At 36.4% G+C, this 18,065-nt stretch overlaps 1 protein-coding gene across 1 annotated transcript in view; it reads left to right on the plus strand.

The window, feature by feature from the left end:
• Cdk17 (cyclin dependent kinase 17) overlaps window positions 1–17,519 on the plus strand; it is a 78,723-nt gene extending 61,204 nt beyond the window's left edge. The window contains exons 7-17 of the mRNA XM_060377922.1: window positions 1,011–1,125; window positions 2,009–2,103; window positions 2,533–2,595; window positions 3,938–4,061; window positions 8,800–8,920; window positions 11,131–11,228; window positions 11,756–11,861; window positions 12,646–12,688; window positions 13,554–13,644; window positions 15,212–15,289; window positions 15,821–17,519. Coding sequence (XP_060233905.1) covers window positions 1,011–1,125; window positions 2,009–2,103; window positions 2,533–2,595; window positions 3,938–4,061; window positions 8,800–8,920; window positions 11,131–11,228; window positions 11,756–11,861; window positions 12,646–12,688; window positions 13,554–13,644; window positions 15,212–15,289; window positions 15,821–15,858 — 972 coding nt within the window. The 3' untranslated portion in view covers window positions 15,859–17,519. The remainder of the gene's footprint in view (window positions 1–1,010; window positions 1,126–2,008; window positions 2,104–2,532; window positions 2,596–3,937; window positions 4,062–8,799; window positions 8,921–11,130; window positions 11,229–11,755; window positions 11,862–12,645; window positions 12,689–13,553; window positions 13,645–15,211; window positions 15,290–15,820) is intronic.
• The last annotated feature ends 546 nt before the right edge of the window (window positions 17,520–18,065 follow it).

The following is an 18,065-nucleotide window of genomic DNA, read 5'->3' on the forward strand; positions in this document are numbered from 1 at the left end:
TGGAATAGGCATCTACTTCTTTACCTTCAGAATCTGTTGTGGTATGGAAGTCGTATGAGTTCAGAGAATTATCTATAAAGATAAAAGTGTTTCATAAAAGGTAAGAAAATTCGTAAGGCTCTAGCTTCCTGGAACTTGCTTCTTCTGCCTGTACTGCTGTTAATTTAAAAATAGCTTACCATCCACAGTAAGAAAGGGCAGAAAAACAACTTGCAAAGCTTTAAGGGAGCTTTTTTAAGGGAGGGCTAATGTGCACAGATTCTGAGTATGAAGGCATGGATCAGGATTCTGTGGTTGAACATTTAACAATACATTTTCATTGAAAGTGCTTAGTGCCCCGTGGTTTTTATACATCATTATCTAAGTGCCTTTGGTATTAAATCCGTGGATCCAGTTGTTAATCTGAAATAACACACTAATAAAGGAAATCCATTTTTTATACTTCAGAAACACCATAGGGTGGTAGAAATAAGCTTATTGTGCATATAGAACTAAGACATTGCCTAAGAAAAACTGGATAAGATGATTTTTTTTAAATGAGATAAAGTTTAACATGCATAGATGTTAGAAATTGAGGTTAAGGCTCTTTATGCTTTTTATTTTTTTATTTATTACAGTTTATTCACTTTGTATCCCAGCTGTAGCCCCCGCCTCATCCCCTTCCAGTCCCACCTTTCCTCCTTCTTCTCCTCCCATGCCCAGTACACTGATGGAGGGGGTCCTCCTCCCCTTCCCTCTGACCCTAGCCTATTGGGTCGTATCAGGACTGGCCGCGTTGTCCTCCTCTGTGGCCTGGCAAGGCTGCTCCCCTCACCCCCACCAGGGTGAGGTGATCAAAGAGCCATGGGACAGAGCCTTACTATGTATCCCCAGCTACCCTGTAACTCACTGTGTGGATGAGGAGGTTGGTTTCCTCCTCCCACTGCCTCTCAAGTGCTAGAAGTAAAGGCCTGCATGGTCATGCCTGTGACTATCACATTTTAATAATGCCTTCAAAACATGTTTTATAGGGTACATATGCAACAGTATATAAAGGAAGAAGTAAATTGACAGAGAATTTGGTGGCATTAAAAGAGATCCGCTTGGAGCATGAAGAAGGTGCCCCCTGTACAGCCATAAGAGAAGGTACAGTGTTTATATAGAACAGTTAAGGCTAAATCAAGACAAGCGTTTATTGAAAGTGCTCAGGTATAGAGACAATGACTGGAAGCCATTTTTGCATCTTGTAAATGTTAGTTTCTAAAACCAAAATATTCAGCAAAGAGGAATTAGTCAATTGTCTTATTGTATAGCTTATAATGAAATATTTATGAAGCTGTTAAAAATCTCTGACAGATAAATATTGACCTAGGAGAATTTTATGTATTTTTTATGCAGAGACCATGGCAACTGTACATTAGCTACTCAATAAATTTTATCAAATATAAAAAGCAAATTCCTTATAAACATGACCATTTTATTTTTAAAAATCTAAGTTTTTATTATTGAGACTAGATACAGCACATACAGTATATACCCCCACCCCCACCCTGCCAGATACTTCTTTCTTCTTCACCCACCCAAATCCACACTGTTTTTCTGTCTCATTAAAATACCAATAGACATTTAAAAAAATAATACGATAAAATAAAAACAAACCAGAATAGGACAAAAACAAACAAATGGTGGGGCAGGGGAGCCAAAGATAAAGCACAAAAACTCAGTGGGGGAAAAAAGGCACCTACTCTATATATCAAAGCTGGTCTCAGAATTTCAAATAGTTGACATGAAGTTGAAAGATAAGAAGATGCAGGGTAGTAATATTGAGGCCAGTTTCAGGAATTACAGTCTCAAACCCATACCATACCACCTAAGAAGAAATCAGTACCCTTATTTTTCCACTGTCCATTTTGCTGTAAACTTTGGGCTTTATCTTATACACAGTCACTCAGGTGCAAAACTTCAGGTTTTTATAACAACTGGCCACCTACCATAGACTAAGTAATTTCCTTTCTTTCTTGTTTTTCAGTTTCACTGTTAAAGGATTTAAAACATGCAAATATAGTAACCTTGCATGACATTGTTCACACAGATAAATCTTTGACTCTGGTCTTTGAGTATCTGGTAAGCATTTAATAAAATTTAGCATTCTATTTTACTTTAATATAATATTTTATATTATATTACTTTATTATAGATTTTACTTTCATGTATAGTAGTGGACCTTGTAACAGCCCCAGGGATATTGTTGCTTAATTATTGATTAATATTTCCTTGAAAAGCAACTTAGTGTTAAACATTAAAGTGTCATTGGGCTGGTGAGATGGCTGCATGGATCAAAGTGTTTACCACCATGACCAACAACTTGAGTTTCATCCTTGGAACTTAAATAGAATTGAATCAACTCTCCTGAGTTGTCCTTGGACCTCGACATGCATGGCGCATATGTGTGTACCCCCAACATATAAATAAATATTTTTTTAAAATTCTCTCAGATTAATCAGTCATATATTCCCCAAACTGTCACATGGTAAAGTGCTGTATTTTTTTCAGGACAAAGACTTGAAACAATACATGGATGACTGTGGGAACATCATGAGTATGCACAATGTAAAGGTAGGTTTTACATGTAATATTAAGCCTTATGTAAGCACAGCCGGACTGTAGTGCCCAAGTAAGTATACCAGCCAATTAGAAAATTACTTACGAGGCTGGTATATTTATTTATGTAAAATTAACAGTTCCTAGAAACCTATTTTTGAAAAAGGTAGTGTGTCGTGTGCGTGGTTGAGACATTTCTAAGTTTAACTTTTTTCCTTTAAGTAGTAAGTTTCCTCTATATTCATAGAGGAAAGCCATTTTCTGTTACAGAGTGCTCTGAAAATGGGCTAATACTGGCTCTGAATGGATCTCTATGTGTTCTATAGGGGGCTTTTTATATTTCATCTTATCTTAATATATCATGAATAACATTTGTATATTTTTGTTCTATTTTTCTCTACTTTTATATCTAGAAATAATTTGGAAAGAGGATAAAGAGTTTACTTGGCATAATTTGATAAAGGGTTGCAAAGTCCGTGCTTTTTAAGTTAGGTCCATATGGCTGCTGTAAGGTGGAAAAGACATCGTTATCTATTAAAATTAGACAAAGTTTTTTCAAGGTAAAATCTGGCAGATACTGAAATAGTAGTTCTAGAGTTTTCTGAGCATAGAAATGCCAGCTCTGGAAACTACTTCTCAGAAGTCATTCAGGCCTGTCACTCATCTTCTGCATTGTCGCCCTCGGTGGCTTAAAGACTGCTTTGGATCATCTCTATGAAGACTCTTTTTGCTAACAACAAAGAATCAGAATGCTTTCTGAATCTTTATTCTAAAATACACAAAAGCCCTTGGCCATTAACGTTACAAGGATCACTTTTCCTCAGTCATTCAGAGTAGAATAGTGCCAGGGACCCTTTCTGAGTCACAGTGGATTTTGAAGAGTGCGTAGGAGGCGCTGAAAGTCAAGTGCCCAGGAGGTGGGTGAGGAGCTGGGTAGAGTATTTTTATAGCAAGTACTTTGCCAGAGCTGCACAGCACCTTTCTCTTCTGATACCTTGGTTCTTCTATAAAACCACCAATTCTCATGCCCCTTTTAAAGTGATGCTGCGCCAAATCAGGGGCAGGCGTGTTTGTTTTGGAAGGAGAAAATCTATGGCAAGGTTTGCTTGGTTGTTACTACAAATTTTTATTGTTATTTTACTGTTATTATTCAAATTTTTATTTGCAGTATTTATTTTTCTGGTTATCATTAGGTTAAAACCTAGCTGGTTCTTTAAATTGAACAATAAACAATAAAATTTAGAAAGCAATTTTCAGAGGAAAGGATGTGTCCTTACAGGTCTTTAATTTCTTGATTTTCCTTTATAGCAAAGCCCGTTACATTATCATTAAGACTGCTTATCGTTTGTTTCTGTAGCTGTTCCTGTACCAAATTCTCCGTGGTTTGGCATATTGCCATAGAAGAAAAGTACTGCACCGGGACTTGAAACCACAGAACCTCCTCATTAATGAAAGAGGAGAACTAAAGCTGGCTGACTTTGGTATGGAGAGATAAGATATTCATAAATACTAAGTTAAAAAAATAACAGCCATTGTCACAGTGTGTCACTACTTTTATGTGGGTTTTGAAGTTTTCTCTGAGGTTTAGGTAGGTGATAGAATTTAGGTGGATGGTTTATGATGGTTATTAGTGACGAACACTCATGCATGGGTTCCCAGGCATCCTCTTCAGACCTCTATGGTTTATGAGACTTTCCAGGGTCTCGTAAAAATAAAACGCATCTCGGACTCATGCTGGTGTTCCTTGCCTTTTCCCATGTCACTATTTGCACTGATGACTCAACACCTTAGGAAACACTGGTTTCTTGGGCTATTCAAGGCAGAGCCAGATGTATTCTTCACTGCTAAGACTTTAGGGGACAAGTGGTCAACCTTGACGTCATATACATCCAGGTAACATTATTTGAACTGAGCAGATTGTATTTATATATTTAAGAATATAGCTCTGTCCTTTACCTCCTCTCACCCCCGAGGGAGGAACAGCCTTGCTAGGCCACAGAGGAGGACATTGCAGCCAGTACTAAAGACACCTGATAAGCTAGGGTCAGATGGAAGAGGAGGAGGACCTCCCCTAGCAGTGGACTTGGAAAGGGACAGGGAGGCGATGAGGGAGGGTGGGATTGGGAGGGAATGAGGAAGGGGGCTATGACTGGGATACAAAGTAAATAACCTGTGATTAATATTAAAAAAATAAAAATTTAAAAAAATTACCTCTGTACACAATTTTATATTTGTGTAAACAATATAAACATATACAACATATATGTATGTATATATACATATATGTGTATGTATATACAATTAAAGAAAAAGAGGCCATGAATTGAGATCTGAGAGTGCAAGCATGGGGGAAGATGTGTAACATGGGAGGAGTTGGATGGAGGGAGGGAAAGAGGAAAATTATGTAATTATATTTTTTTCAAAAAATTAAAAAGTGAATTGGTATTTAATAACATTTGAGTTAATATATATTCGTATGTAATTCACTATAATATAACACAAATAAATATGCAAGTAAGGGGGAAAAGGAAAACAATCAAAAGTATTTTGTCAGTATTATTCAAGTGGTCAAACAAAATTTAGAATTTGAAAATTTGGATCTGCTACTTTTACTTTATTTACTGACTTGCTGATATTTAGAGACAACACAGGTGACAAATAGGACTTTTTGATATTCTGGAGAAATAAATAGCTATTTATAATATATAAGTCAAAGACCAGTATTTCCCCAATTACCAGGAAATGGTACTGTAGAGTCATGCTGGGATAAAAGATCCAATTAAAGCACTAGCTAGAACAATGAACTGTAACGGAAGTATGAGCAGGTCACTGGTACATTGTCAGCTACTACATAAGTTCTGGCTCTCGCACAGCCACATAAGTAAGATGGGCCACATTTCAGAAGAGGCTCTGGGTGTTTCTGCTTTCCTGCTTGATGTTTGTGTGATTTATACTTGACATATGTGTATGAGCTATTACACATTTGACACGTCCTGCATATACTGTGATATGTCAAAACAGTAATTCACAGCACTTCAAATGCAGAAAGTAAATGTGAAATCCAGTTGTCCTTTAGTAACATAAAATTTAATTAATAGAAACGTAGGGCCATTGTTTTTTGGTTTTGGTTCTGGTTTTTTGTTGTTGTTGTTGTTTTGTTTTTGTTGTTTTTTTTTTTTTTTTGCTTTGGAAAATAACTTCTTTACAAAAATGCTATTGGAAAAAAAGCAATGTCAGGATTGTGAATTTAAAAAAAAAAAGATGTTATTGGAGACAGCCGATTTTGACTGGTGGGCATTTGATATTGGGGTTGTTTTTGTGTTTGAATCAGGGTCTTGCTGTGTAGCCTACATTGTCCTCAAACTCATGATCATCCTGACTTGAATGTCTCTTGATTATGTGATTATAGGACAGTATTGCTGCACCCGACTGAGTCTTGTTCTTAATCTCTAAATCATCCTTTTAAGTTTTCTCAGTTTTAACTTGGAAATACTGTAAATATCAGTCATCTACATAAATAAAAGCACTTGGGGTCTTTAATAATTTTGGAAGGATTATGCCAGGGCCTGAGACCTAGACTCTGCCTTGGAAAGGGGGCCCTCTTGCATATGCTCACCCCATTTGTCTGTTTTATTATATGCTTGGTGACTTAACTTGTACTTGTGTATCCCTTTAACCAATCTGATTTTATGCAATTTGAAAATTAAGTTATGTGTTCTTTGCTTGTGGAGGTAATTTTTTTTTTAATAATGAAAGAACATTTTGTAGAGTAGCTTTAATTTTTTGTGTTATATACTTTAAATTTGAATATTTTAATACATTTAGTTTTTAAGTGCCAATACAATTTCTGCCATTAGTATCTGTAAATTTTTATAAGTCATGCCAGCTTTACTTTAGGACTGTTTAATACATTTCACTAATAGGAGATTTTTTTTCAAGCTTTCTGTTAGTGACAAGTTAAAAATTTATTATGAATAGTGAATTTGCCCTGACTATTCATGAACATTTGTTTATTTAGTACTTTATCATTTGTTTCAAAGGGATTTGCTGTTTGGCTACCCGAGATTAAATGATAATACAGGTTAATTTCATATGCTTACATATGCATAACTACTTAACACAACTGCTCCTTGGGCATCATTTGTGTTATTTCTCTTATCCTTACTAGTCCCTGCTCCTTTTTCTTCTCTCTTTGCCAAGCTACTTTTATTCCTCCTTACCCTAAGTCCAAAATGAATGTTAGTGACAGAGGAATTATGTAAAGGGTATTTTAAAGGCCATGGGAAATATTTTATTTGAGAATGCTTTGAATTTAATACTTTAAAATTTTGCCTTTAACCTCCAGAAAGCAAGAAAGCAAATCTCTTAATATAATCATCATGTTTCTGCTGTTTGGCATTTACTCTTTTTTATTGGTTACATAGTAAATACATGAATGGCTTCAAATAATGAGTGTCATTTAATTTTAAATATTTCCACTGTGGGTTGATTCTTCCTTTTTTTGACCTTGGTGGTGCTGGAGATCAAAGTCAGAGCCTTGAGTATGATAGGCAAACACTGTCTCTGAACTCTATCCCTACCCTTTTTAAATTATTCTTAATTCCTTTAAAAATTCCATTATTAGGCTGGGTGTGGTGGCACATGCCTTTAATCCCTGCATTTGGAAGGCAGAGGTAGGTGAATTCAAGACCAGCCTGGTCTATCTACAAAGAAAGTTCCAAAATAGGCAGGGCTGTTACACAGAGATAGCCTGTCTCAAAATTCAAACAAACAAACAAAATTCTATTATTATGATCAATGAAATCCAGACATTTAGTAAATACAAACAAAAGTATATACTTCCATTAATGATAGAAAATGACTTAAAATAAATACTGTGTAACAGTATTAACACTGTTAATTTAGGAAAGGAGTGCTTGTATAATTTTATAAAAAATTCTGAAATTCTAATTTTGAATCCTGAGCCTTACAGGATAAACATCTCAGTTCAGAACAGAAGAGTAAAGTACTGAGGAAGTTATAACTGGCAGTTTGCTTTAATGGTTTAAGTTTTAGCAGATTTATAGCCTCGTCATCTCTAATCTGCTCTTAATATCTAGAAGTAGCACTCAGGAGGCAGAAGATCTCTGAGTTTGAGGCCAGCCTGGCTATGTAGGATAGACAGTGAGTTCCAGGGCTATGTAGTGTCTCTGTCTCAAAAAACTGTGGAAGAGGAATCAGAGAGCAGCCCTACATCTTTCTAATTACCAAAATGTATGGAAAAATAATTTGTTTGACGTGATAGTTTATTTAATTTGTAATTAAAATAGTGTCAACATTACACTAATGAAATGAAGTGTTGAATTACCATTTTATGACATCTTATTTAGTGTTTTAATAAGAGACATAAAGTTATGCATAACAACAATCTTAGCCTAAACAACTTTGTTACTTGAAACAAAATGTATGGTGAAAGTAAGGTTACGTTTCTTGAGATGTAAACCTACTGACCACAATTTAGACGCTTAGGGGTCCTAACTCCCCACCAGTAGCAAAGCAAAACAGTTGTTAGCCGTTCTGTCTTTCTGGGCAAGTGGAGTCCACACAAGATTGACAGGGCAGACATTTGTTTACAGGAGTTGTTATTATCCCAGATCAACAAGTCCTCTTACTCTGAAGTTATCCATGTTACTTAAGACACTAAGAAAGGACAGACCACCAGATTTTATTCCAGGGAAATCTTTAAATAAGTTCAAGAAAATTGCCAGTAAAATCAACTGGCTATAGACCAATGATTTTGAGGTTTTTTTTAATTTAAAACAAAAAATGGTATAGCAAATAAATGTGGAATTTGGGTTAAACGGTGATAAATAGTTTATAGCTGTAGCAAATAAACCATGTCTCAGTGTCACTGACCTATTTTGGGATAATTCTAGTTGGAAATAATTCTGGCATTATGACTCATCAACAGACAGAAAATATCTCAAGTTTCGATTAACTCAGACTGCACCAGCTTAGTCTCTTGCTGTGTAATTACTGTGTTTAGTTTAATTATTTAATATTGACTTGGCCCTGGACTACATGCACTCAACAAAATTTGTAAAACTACAGTTTTGACGTTTCAGGATGCTGTGAAGTTGCCATCGCTTCGAATGGGCCATGGTGACAGTAGGGGCTAAGAAATTCAGCATATTAATGGATCTCAGTGTATTTAATTCTTGTTTTCTTTTCTCCAAAAAGGACTAGCCAGAGCCAAGTCAGTTCCCACAAAGACCTACTCAAATGAAGTTGTCACACTGTGGTATCGGCCACCTGATGTGCTTCTTGGTTCCTCAGAGTACTCCACACAGATTGACATGTGGTAAATATCCTTGTCCTTGTCCTGGCCGTTTATAGTCTCCAAAGACTATAGTCTCAACAGGGTGGACTGAGAACGACTAATTTTTAAAGAACTGTTTTAAAGCATTAGTATGTGTAGGGGCAATGATTAAGAATTGAGGCATGGAAACAAAACTATTTAGCTTTAGATATCAAGGCTGCCACTAATGACTATATATGACTGTCTGCCTTATTTGCATCGTCAGCCTGTGCCTTCACGTCATCATTAGGAGGCTGACACAGTGATAGTAAATTGTTTTAATATGTAAAATATACCTACTTTAATTTGGTCTAAAAATTAAAAATAAAATTTCAAAGATCTGTTTCTTATACATTATTATGGGTCTGTGTGTGTGTTATGTGTGTATGTATACATGTGTGTGTCTACAAGTGTGCTCACCTATATATGCATGCACATACAGAGGCCAGAGGTCAACATGAGGTGTGTTCAGATATCACTTTTCACTTTAAAGGAAAATGTTTTCATCTATTTGAGAGTCTTTCACTGAACCTTGCTAGCTGGCCAGCAGGACCTGTGCTCTACCTGCCGCAGCCCCTTAGCACTGTGCACATGGATGCTGAGAGCCCTGACTCGGGTTCTCATGCTGGGCAACAAACACTGTTCCTTCTCCCCAGCCCACACAGCACCGTGACCGTGACCCTGTGCGAGTTGCTAACACAATCATTGCCTGTAGTGTAAATTGCATTTTCTTGAGATTTTCATAGACGTCTATAAACTTCCTTTTCCACTTAGTTCAGCCTATTTCTTAACACAGATGTTCTCTTTTAGCAAAATTGTTCTACTTGATATTCTTTGAAATTAGGCTGACTCTCCCAACTTTCTGCTTAAGTGTTCATGTCAGTCTATCCATTTGACATGCCTTTCTTCACCCAAGAGGGTCTATGTTTAGCAGTTCCAAACAATTTGCTATCAGTCCTTTCCTGGGTGTGCCCTAGCCTTCAGAGGCAGCTGCTTTCTCTGAACCATGGCTGTATTTACTATGTACTCCTTATGTTGATAAATACTTGTTTCTGTTACTGTCTTGAGAAATTGCATATAATCTCATTTTGTAGGACACTTTTTCCTAAGTTCTGATAAGATATATATAAGATAAAGTTTATAATTTTAATTACTTGTGTGGTTTTGAGATATTAGGCTCCTTGCATTGTTGTACAACTATCTTTGCCATCCATTTTTAGAACTTCAGAACTTTTTACTATGTTTAACTAAAATTTTACCTGTTAGACAAAGCATTTTATCTTTTTATTTGTTCCCTGGTAATCAGCACTCGACTTCTTGTCTCTGAATTTACCTGCTCCAAGTACCTCATGCAAGTGAAATCTTGGTGTACTTGTCTTTTTTGTTACGGGCATACTCAGCTTTTCTCATGTACCACAATGCTTTCAGCTTCATCCACACTGTACACAGTTCCCTTGAGTCATTGTGAATCTACAGCATGGTCTGTTTAGCTGTTGTTCATCAATGGTAGGCACTGGAGTTCTTCCTCCTTCACCTACGGGAATGATGCTGCTATGACTGTGGATGGACGTATTGTTTCAAGATGCTACTTGCAGATTTACCTAAAAGTGAAAGTCTTATCAATTCTATTTTAAAATGTTTAGGAACCATCATATTGCTCTCCATTACAATGTGCCATTTCAGTGTGGTCTTTTCAGTTTTGTGCAATTGTACTTGCTGTGAGCCCTTATAGAAGTACTGTGTCTTAATCATGTATGTACCTTGTAGTTCCTAAATGATCATGTATATTCTCTGAGCCCTTGTCCACCTTCACCTTCTCTTACCCAAGTCACCACCAGCAGCAGCCCTCGGCTTGTAATCACTACTTCCTGTCTCAGAATCATGAATCATTCATTCACTTCTCTCTGTGCTATCACTGCCACTGTTATCTCCTAGATTACCATAGTAATCACCCATCACCAATTAAGTATTGTTTTATTCTTTGAGGACCTTATATAAAAGAAAGCTTAACATTTTAAGTGGGGAAATGAGTTAGTAACATGAAAGTTGAGATAGCAACTTCTCGGGTTTAAAAAATATCTTTGCAGAAAATTTTCTGGTAGGCTGGTCTAAAATTCACTAGAAAGACAACTTGAGGAAAAATATTCTTGTGCTACCTAATATGTAAATAGATTGAATATTTTTTCTTCTTCTTTTTATGATGCATTTTAAAGGGGAGTTGGCTGTATTTTCTTTGAAATGGCTTCTGGAAGACCACTGTTTCCAGGGTCAACTGTAGAAGATGAACTGCACTTAATATTTCGACTACTAGGTAAGAAGTCTTTTTCCCATGATTCACACGTGCAATTGATTGTCTGTAAAGCGTGTGTATGTACATGCATGCATGGCTGTTTTGATAAGAATAGCAGTTGGCTTAGTTGTTATAGGGTACATCTTCCAAAGTAACTCTTCATTGAGCTGGTTTCATAAAGGCTTCATGAAAGAAATTTGACCTTCTTTGTTTTATTACGTACTATTCCTAGTGTAGATGGATGGTATCATAGAGATAGAAAAAAGGCTTTTCATAATTATGGCACAATTGCATAGTCCCCAAATCCACCTGGATATATGTGGTATCCCTAAATACACACACACACACACACACACACACACACACACACACACACACACATACACACACACACACACACACACAATCATTTTAATTTTAATTGAAATACTTAAATCATTTAATAAAAGTGTATTATTCTTTAAGCTATTTTCCTAATTTTGCCTGTCTGTATATGTTTGCACGTATATAATTTAAATGCTTATCATGAGTTTATTCTTTTAATTCAGGAACTCCATCTCAGGAAACTTGGCCTGGTATTTCTTCAAATGATGAATTCAAGAACTACAACTTCCCAAAATATAAGCCACAACCTCTAATTAATCATGCACCCAGGTACTCTTTTCTTAAGTGGAAAGGGCCAGTCAGCAAACACTTTTGAAGCACTTGCACAGGAAGGGTTCAGGACTGAGGCAGGATAGTTTTCAGTAGTGTGTGATGTAAGTTAATTCCATATATTCCTTCCTTTGACATAATTTTATAAATCAATGGCCAAGAATCATCAAAGTATGTAAATAGAATTGAGATGTGAAATATTGGAATTTTAGAGGTTCTGTAGATAGATCCATGAAGGCTCTGATAACACTTCTGTTTAGGAATCTTATTAGATATGTCATTGGTCTTAAGTTTTATGAACTTAATACTTTACAGTAACCATTGGTTACCAGGTTATTTGATATGATTTTCTTGATGGCTTGTCACTATTTTAATGCCATTGATACATTTTGGGGTCATTGTCTCAATGTTTTTACTTGTATACTAAAACAGTAGGATTTTGGTGTGCCTACCTTTATTGGCACACTGAATATTTGTGTCCTATTTAAACTTTCCATATAATAGAGGTTATTTTGGGGAATAGAATTCTAAGTTTAAGAATTGTATAGTATTAATTTTTCTTGGATACCAAAAACAAACTATGATTTATTCTCAAGCAATTGACAAGATAAGCTTTTTAGGGCTAAAACAGATTTGGGTCTTTGAAAGCAGTAAGAGTAGTTATTTTAGGGAACTTAAATTTGGCAAATAGAAACATTTGGAAAATTACCTGAAAAATTTCTATCAGCTAAGATAAAAGAATAATGGACATTTGTTTCAATTTGTTGTATTTTTTTGTTTCTAGGTTAGATTCTGAAGGAATTGAGTTGATAACAAAATTTCTTCAGGTAAGTTACATCACATTTTATAAATGTTAAATGGATCATTGTCACTTTCCTCTTGGGAAAAACAGAATCAATAATAGGGGAAAACAATCAATAATAACCCCCTCAAATACTGTTAATGACAGCAAGATTATTTATGGCGCCTTCTAAAATGCTTCAGTAAGCTTATGTTTTTTTCAGTTCATGCTTTCATGTTCTCTTTTTCCTTATGCTTGCTGCCTTGCACTTCCAAATGTCACTCTCATTTTTCTCCAGAGCAGGAAGAAGAGGGAAGGTAGAGAGGCACCAGCCACATTAACACTCTTACATCTTGAAAGCAAGGACTTTTTCCAAGTCTCATTGGCTAGAACGTTAATTGTAAAAACAAAACAACATAGACACACAGATGCATATACACACACACACGGCTTGAAGTTGGGGTGTTAGCCTAAGCCTAGAATAGTCGTGATTCATGTATTGTCTGTTGGAATTGGAAGCATGAACATCTTGAATAAGCCTAAGTTGTATCATTTAGGAGAAAAGAGCCAGTGGGCGTGTTGTCGAGAGAGAGTCTAGTGTAAAGGCATTGCCCTATTTCCACCAGCACATTGCTGCTCACAAGGAAAAGTAACATTAAAGATTGAATATTTTAATTTTTCATCACTTCAGAGAAATACAAGGGATTTTTTTTTAAGGAGGCTGAGCTAGGAAATGTGGAATTGAGATAGAATTATCCCCATACTTCAAGTGCTTTGAATTGATGCTAGAAAAATTGTCATATTAAGTAATCAAGAATTTTTAAAAATAGTTCTAAATACTAATTTATTTTTTGGCCTTTTACAATAATTAGAGAAAAGGCTAATGAAGCTGTTCTTTGCTTTTTTTACAGTATGAGTCTAAGAAAAGGGTTCCAGCAGAAGAGGCCATGAAACACGTGTACTTCCGAAGTCTAGGACCAAGAATACATGCTTTACCAGAAAGTAAGACACTCTCAAGCTGTCCCCTATTGTTTTCTTTTGTCTAGGATCGAGGATTAAAAGGTTTAGGAATTGAAGAAGAGATGGTTATTGATTTTTATGCCTAAAATTTTAGTCCTTTTTTGTAATTAGATCATAATTTTTCCAAGGAAGGTTTCTCTTTTCTTGATTTATGTCTTTCAACATTGAGTACACTGCCTCTACTCACTAAGAAGTCAGTAACATTTGGGTGTGAGTCATTAATATCACTTGATTTAGATTGGACTATGCTGATGATGTAATCTTTAGGCATAATCTGATTCAATTTATTGGTTAAAAGAGAATTTCTAGATTGGATAGGTGACCACTTAACCAAAGTGCTTACTGCACAAGCCTGCAGACCTGAGTCCAGATCCCAGCCTTTGGGAAAAGCTGGGCCATGTCATGCACATCTATAACCCCACTGTATGGCAGGGTTCCAGGAGCTCACTGGCCAGCCTAATAAAAATAGTAGTATACACATATGCACGAATGGGTTTCTATAAAGATTAGTGAGGCACAGTCAAAGTACAAGATGGTTTCTTCAGGAAAGTGCATTTCCTTCCTGAGAAGATACCAAGATAGTCTTCTTTTGTTGTGGTCACTCTGGCTGTACTATCCCTAAGAAATTAGTATGCCATTATCAAAATCACTAGAATAGAAATTTTCTCGGGCCTGAGGTAATGCTTGACTTTAAAATAGAATGAGTGGGGAAATAGGAGAATGTTTGGGAACTTAGCCATGAGAGTTATTATTACTTCCCCATTCTTTTTTACTAGATAGTCTTTATTAGCTGAGGTTCATGTAACAAGTCAGTGGCAAAGCCTGTTAGAAAAGCCTCAAGAGTTCATGTAGAATTTGTTTTTATTTCTTTAATGAAAAACTGTCTGTGACAGAGATTAGAAATGAGAGGTGATGTGTATTTTTTCCTAAGTCCTTTTAAAGACATTGTCTTCCTCTGTAGCCCTGGCTGGCCTAGAAATCACTGTGTAAAGCAGCTGGCCTTCAGTGTATGGTGCTCCGCAAGACCTCGTCCTCCAAATGCTTACATTAGAGATGTGTGCTACTGTACCTTCATTTCTTTGAAGGGATAGTATTTCATTATCAGACCAAGCTTCTGTTTGATTTAGTTACTCTTCTGTATATCTACTCCATTGTTTACTGAAAGTATCTGAAGATTATTTAACAGTTGATTCCTTCAGGCCATCATAAGGGACAAAGGTCATGGAGAATAAGAACTGAGTAATCCATTTTGACTAAGCCATTGGGGTCTCCCAACCCCAATTAGTCCTGAAACAATTTTTTTCAAAGGAACACTGCTTGGATAATTTTTTTTAAGACAGAGTTAGACAGAGAACCATTATGAAGTGGGATAACTTCATTTCGTTTTCTGATTAGAACATAGAAACAAACAGGAAATCTTTGAGCAGGGCTGTAAACTTGGGAGCACAGTATAGGTGTTTGATAGTCATTGTATGCTTTTTGAATAATTATAGTTGATAAAGATTTGTCATTAATATCTGGTGAATTTTTTCTTGTCTGTCCATTTTAGGCGTATCAATATTCAGTTTGAAAGAGATTCAGTTGCAAAAGGACCCTGGTTTTCGAAATTCTTCCTATCCAGAGACAGGTGTGTTTGTCATAAACCATTTCACGAGTCGATCATGAATTTTTGCGTGGAACCAAGCTTTGGGCTTACAGATTGATCAGTAAAATTATTGATGTAAAAACCAATGTACAGTGCATCCCACAACTCTGTATGTTTAAAATTGCACATACTTACCCTACTGTTCTGTATGATGTGGGCAGCTCAGTAAATCCTCAGAGAGATCTGACTCAGTCAAGTCAGGGATCATTGACTGCAGATGGCACAGAGACCTTTTACAAGTGGCCTGGCTTGATCACTGCACACGCCATCCCTGGCACCTGAGGCAGAAGACACAGCTTGTGCTTGCCTAGTCATCAGGTTCTTCACTTCGAAGCCTAGAAGCTGTAGACTGACCCCGTCAACACCAGGGTCATTTAAGACAGTGCTGATCACTCTTACCGCGGAACATTAGCGTTTGCTGGTGGGAACATTAGCTTCCTAGAGTCACCAAGTACTGTATATGGGATAAAAACTGAACCTTGAACTGCCTCATAAGATGACTTTATATTTTAGGACATGGGAAGAACAGAAGACAGAGCATGCTCTTTTAAGTCTGGTAACATGGTTTCAAGCCCAGCCCCAGCCTTTCTTATCAGCCATGGACTCAGAGCTGAAGGCAGTCATTTCTTGTGCTGGACTTGGGATCTCCGTGTGTCTACACTGTCCTCTTCACAGTGGAGTCTTTTTATTTCAGACCTACAGATTGTTTTTATATCTGTTGTCACAGTGTGACAATTTTTTTTTTTTGTACAGTTGGTTTTAAGGTCTTCTCTGCCAGTAGAGCCAGTAGGTTACAACTATCAACGTAACTGTAGCTGCAGGTTTGTGCAGGACTGAGAAACACAGTGCATTATTTATTGCGGAATCATTGCTGCTAAAGAACTACTGTCTGTTTATTTAACACAACAGTTGAATGCCTGAAGAAGTTGCAGTGGCTTTATTATATGTGAACGCATCTGTTTCTCCTCACAAATTGTTTTACTGCTGCATTTTGTTTGTTCATTTGTTTTTAAAAATTAAACTACAGTGTTTCCTGGAATGTATATTTAGCTTTGCTTAGCAGTAAAATAAGTGAGCCGTCTTGAACACTCTTCAGTTTGTGCTGCATATAATTTCTTAGAAACATTGGCCAATAGAGTAGCTGAGACACTGACAGCACAGTGCGTTTAGGAAGCATGCAACGCAGGAGTTGATTCCAGCAAGTGAGTATCAGACACCAATAAACTAAAACTCCACGTTATTTATTTTTACCTATTCCTCATCTTAGAAATGGCTACTGCATATTTGTGTGCTACTACACTTAATTAACTCTTATTACACTGTGCTTTTAGTGAAGATTTAACCATGTGAGTCACTCAAACAGGAAAGGCCTTGCTGCTGTGTGTCTTAAGCACATTTCTGTTATTAGATGATACTTCATTTTGAGGAACAGTTTCTTTCATTTGTGGGCTGTGTGTGTTTCAATAACATTCACTTGGAATCAGCTGAAAGCTGTACTGTCTTTAAAATGAGCCATGATGAATTAGAAATGAGAAATAAGAACCCAGAAGACTGCTCTAAAGCATTGTGGGTATTATCTGCTCATCAGAGACACTAACTAGTGTAACTTGAATTATGCATCTCCTTGAACATCACAAACACTTTGGTGTTGGTAACAGTGTTTTAGGCATTTGTGTTCATTTTTAAGGACTATTGGTTAGTGCATCTTACAACTATAAATCTTAATTGGTATATTTTTGAAATGGTCATGTAAGTTTTTGCCTTATATCATGAAAATAGTTATAACTTAATTTTTGTCCTGCCATTCACTGTAAACATTCAGGGTCCTCTCATTTCTGTTCAGGAAATCCTGTAGTTTATTGTTATTATTTAACAGTATTAAGTGAGTTTTTGTATATTTCATTTTAACTTTATTTGTGAATAGTGATTGTGGCATGTTCGGGGATGTTATTTTAATATTTCATGATACTGAAATTTTAATTTTTTTAAAAAAAGTTCTGGAAGAAACAGATTCATGTGTAATGGTGAATATTGGACCACTACTGCTTTTCACATTTGTCAACTGGTTTTATGTTAAGCCCTGTAGCCTAACTGCTGTTATTTCTAACTGACAGACATGTATTAATCTTGTACTTTGAAGGTTATAAATATTATGTGAAAATTCCTTCATTTTGTTTTGAAGTTTATAACTAAATCTCCATGCTGTATAAAATGTGATGTTGCTGAGTCGCCTTTCTTGGGGAAGAGAGCTGTACACACTGGGTTGTTCTCTTCGCATGGCGTCGCTGTGAAGTAATGAGTGCTCACTGTGCTGAAAGGGGCAGCGTTTTATGTCTGTGCTGACCAGGTTAGCCGGCTCTGATGGAGTCGGATCATGTAGCTTTCTTTGCTTGTGACGTATCAGATTTGTCAATTTGATTTGCAAATTGATCATAGTTAGCTGTCAGTAATTTTGATTCTTGCACATAAAAATTAAAGGGATACATGCGGTCATTATTTAAAATTCTTTTTAGGGAGTCTAGGGACCTTTTGTTAAGAACTTCAGCAAGGAAATAGGCGCATGTAGGTTGCTTTTGTTTGTTGACATTGCAGCCTCATTCAGACCCTGGAAACTGCAGTGATGACACTTAAAACTCGGAAGGATTGAACCTGGAACTCCCACAAGCCCCTTAAGCTGACAGGAATTCTGAAGGTAAGCAGTGCTAGGCCACTCTCAGTAGGTCCCGGGTCTCCACTCGGGCATCTTATCAGCTTAGTT

This window comes from Meriones unguiculatus, chromosome 2 (assembly GCF_030254825.1).
Source record: "Meriones unguiculatus strain TT.TT164.6M chromosome 2, Bangor_MerUng_6.1, whole genome shotgun sequence".
In the NCBI taxonomy this organism is placed as follows: domain Eukaryota; kingdom Metazoa; phylum Chordata; class Mammalia; order Rodentia; family Muridae; genus Meriones; species Meriones unguiculatus.